The following is a 1,478-nucleotide window of genomic DNA, read 5'->3' on the forward strand; positions in this document are numbered from 1 at the left end:
ATCTTTTTGTGTTGGCCAATAGAAAACTTTAAAATCTATGATTTTATTCAAACATAATGATAAGATAACTTGTTTTTACTTTACAGACGTCACTATAAAACTCTATTATCATCTCCTCTGAATAAAGGGTCTGGAATATCAAGAGAGATATTTTCCCCCACTTAGAACTGAACCAAAACAAATTTATCTTTTGAAGAGGAAATAGCATGGAAGGTGACACAGTTGTCCCTCACACTCTACTAGCATTGCTCTCTCCTGAGTCCAGACGAGTAGCCATTTACTAGTCAGAGAGGGCAGGCTCTTTAAGCAGAGGAAGGGACACTACCACTTCCCACCCGACAGATGGTGACAAGCCTGCCTAAATTCACCGTGAAATTCCATTCCGCAATCACATTTTCTTTGCTCCAAACTCTTAACTTGGGTTTCAACAATCATACGGCATTCTGCACTTTTTGTGTCTCTCATTTATTACCATTGTAACTATGGAGACATTTACTTGCATGAATGACTGCGTAATGTCTGTCTCCCATATTAGACTGAAAAATTCCTTAAAGATAAAAGCTGGGTTTGTTGTACTTATCACTATATTTCAAATGTCTGGCACATAGCAGTCACATAATTGATTTATCCAACAAATGAATAAATGAAGCAAATCCATCAAATTCTCCTATATAAAGTCTCATAGAGCACTAATCTATTAGTGATCAGTATAGCACCCTGTGCTTAAAATTGAAGGTCTCATTTTGTATTTTACCATCTACTACAGTTTCTGAAAAATTTGATGGGACTAAAATAAGATTGCTAACTTTTCATTTTGCCAAGTATCTATTTTAGAAAAAATAGTATAAGACCGTTACTCTGAATAAATTTAGTTCTATAAAAAACAACACATCCTTAGTTTTCTTATTTCACTGCTCTTTAGAACCACTGGCTTAAAGAGAAAGAGAAGTAGCTAAAATGTAAAATATAAATGTGTTTTAAAAAAGAGGGGGTGTTGTTCACAGCTATATAATTTTGTTTCCCACCTAATCCTTGCCATATAAACAGCCAGATATAAATAATAGTATGGGGGGAGGGTGGGGCAGGTATGAGGGGGAGGGCCTCAAAGGGGTTAATGGGGGAGGGGGAAGGAGACATAATACTTTCAACAATAAAGACTTTTTTAAAAAAATAGCATCTCACAAACAGCAGCATGAAAGAGATAAAAAAATGAGCAATCAGTCCTCTTAAGAACATGCCAAGTCTGATTCAAGTTAACGAAAGAGTAAAAACAAACAACAACAAAAATAACAAAAGCCACCAAGTGTCAGCAAACCTCACCCCAGCAATTGCATGTGCAAGTAACGTCTTCCCGCAGCCTGGCGGTCCGTGAAGGAGAACTCCACGAGGGGGTGTGACGCCCAGGTGCTGGTACACCTCCGGGTGACGCATGTGTATGAGCATCTTGCAGACTTCCTAGCAGGGAGGAAACGGCAGAG

The 1,478-nt window shown here is 38.2% G+C and overlaps 1 protein-coding gene across 1 annotated transcript in view; it reads right to left on the reverse strand.

The window, feature by feature from the left end:
• Positions 1 to 1,217: 1,217 nt before the first annotated feature.
• The window catches only part of LOC102438887 (nuclear valosin-containing protein-like), a 9,443-nt gene continuing 9,182 nt past the window's right edge, over positions 1,218 to 1,478 (reverse strand). The window contains exons 9-10 of the mRNA XM_023746202.1: positions 1,321 to 1,455; positions 1,218 to 1,223 (exon numbers count right to left, since the gene is read on the reverse strand). Coding sequence (XP_023601970.1) covers positions 1,218 to 1,223; positions 1,321 to 1,455 — 141 coding nt within the window. The remainder of the gene's footprint in view (positions 1,224 to 1,320; positions 1,456 to 1,478) is intronic.

This window comes from Myotis lucifugus, unplaced genomic scaffold (assembly GCF_000147115.1).
Source record: "Myotis lucifugus unplaced genomic scaffold, Myoluc2.0 scaffold_635, whole genome shotgun sequence".
NCBI classification, from domain to species: domain Eukaryota; kingdom Metazoa; phylum Chordata; class Mammalia; order Chiroptera; family Vespertilionidae; genus Myotis; species Myotis lucifugus.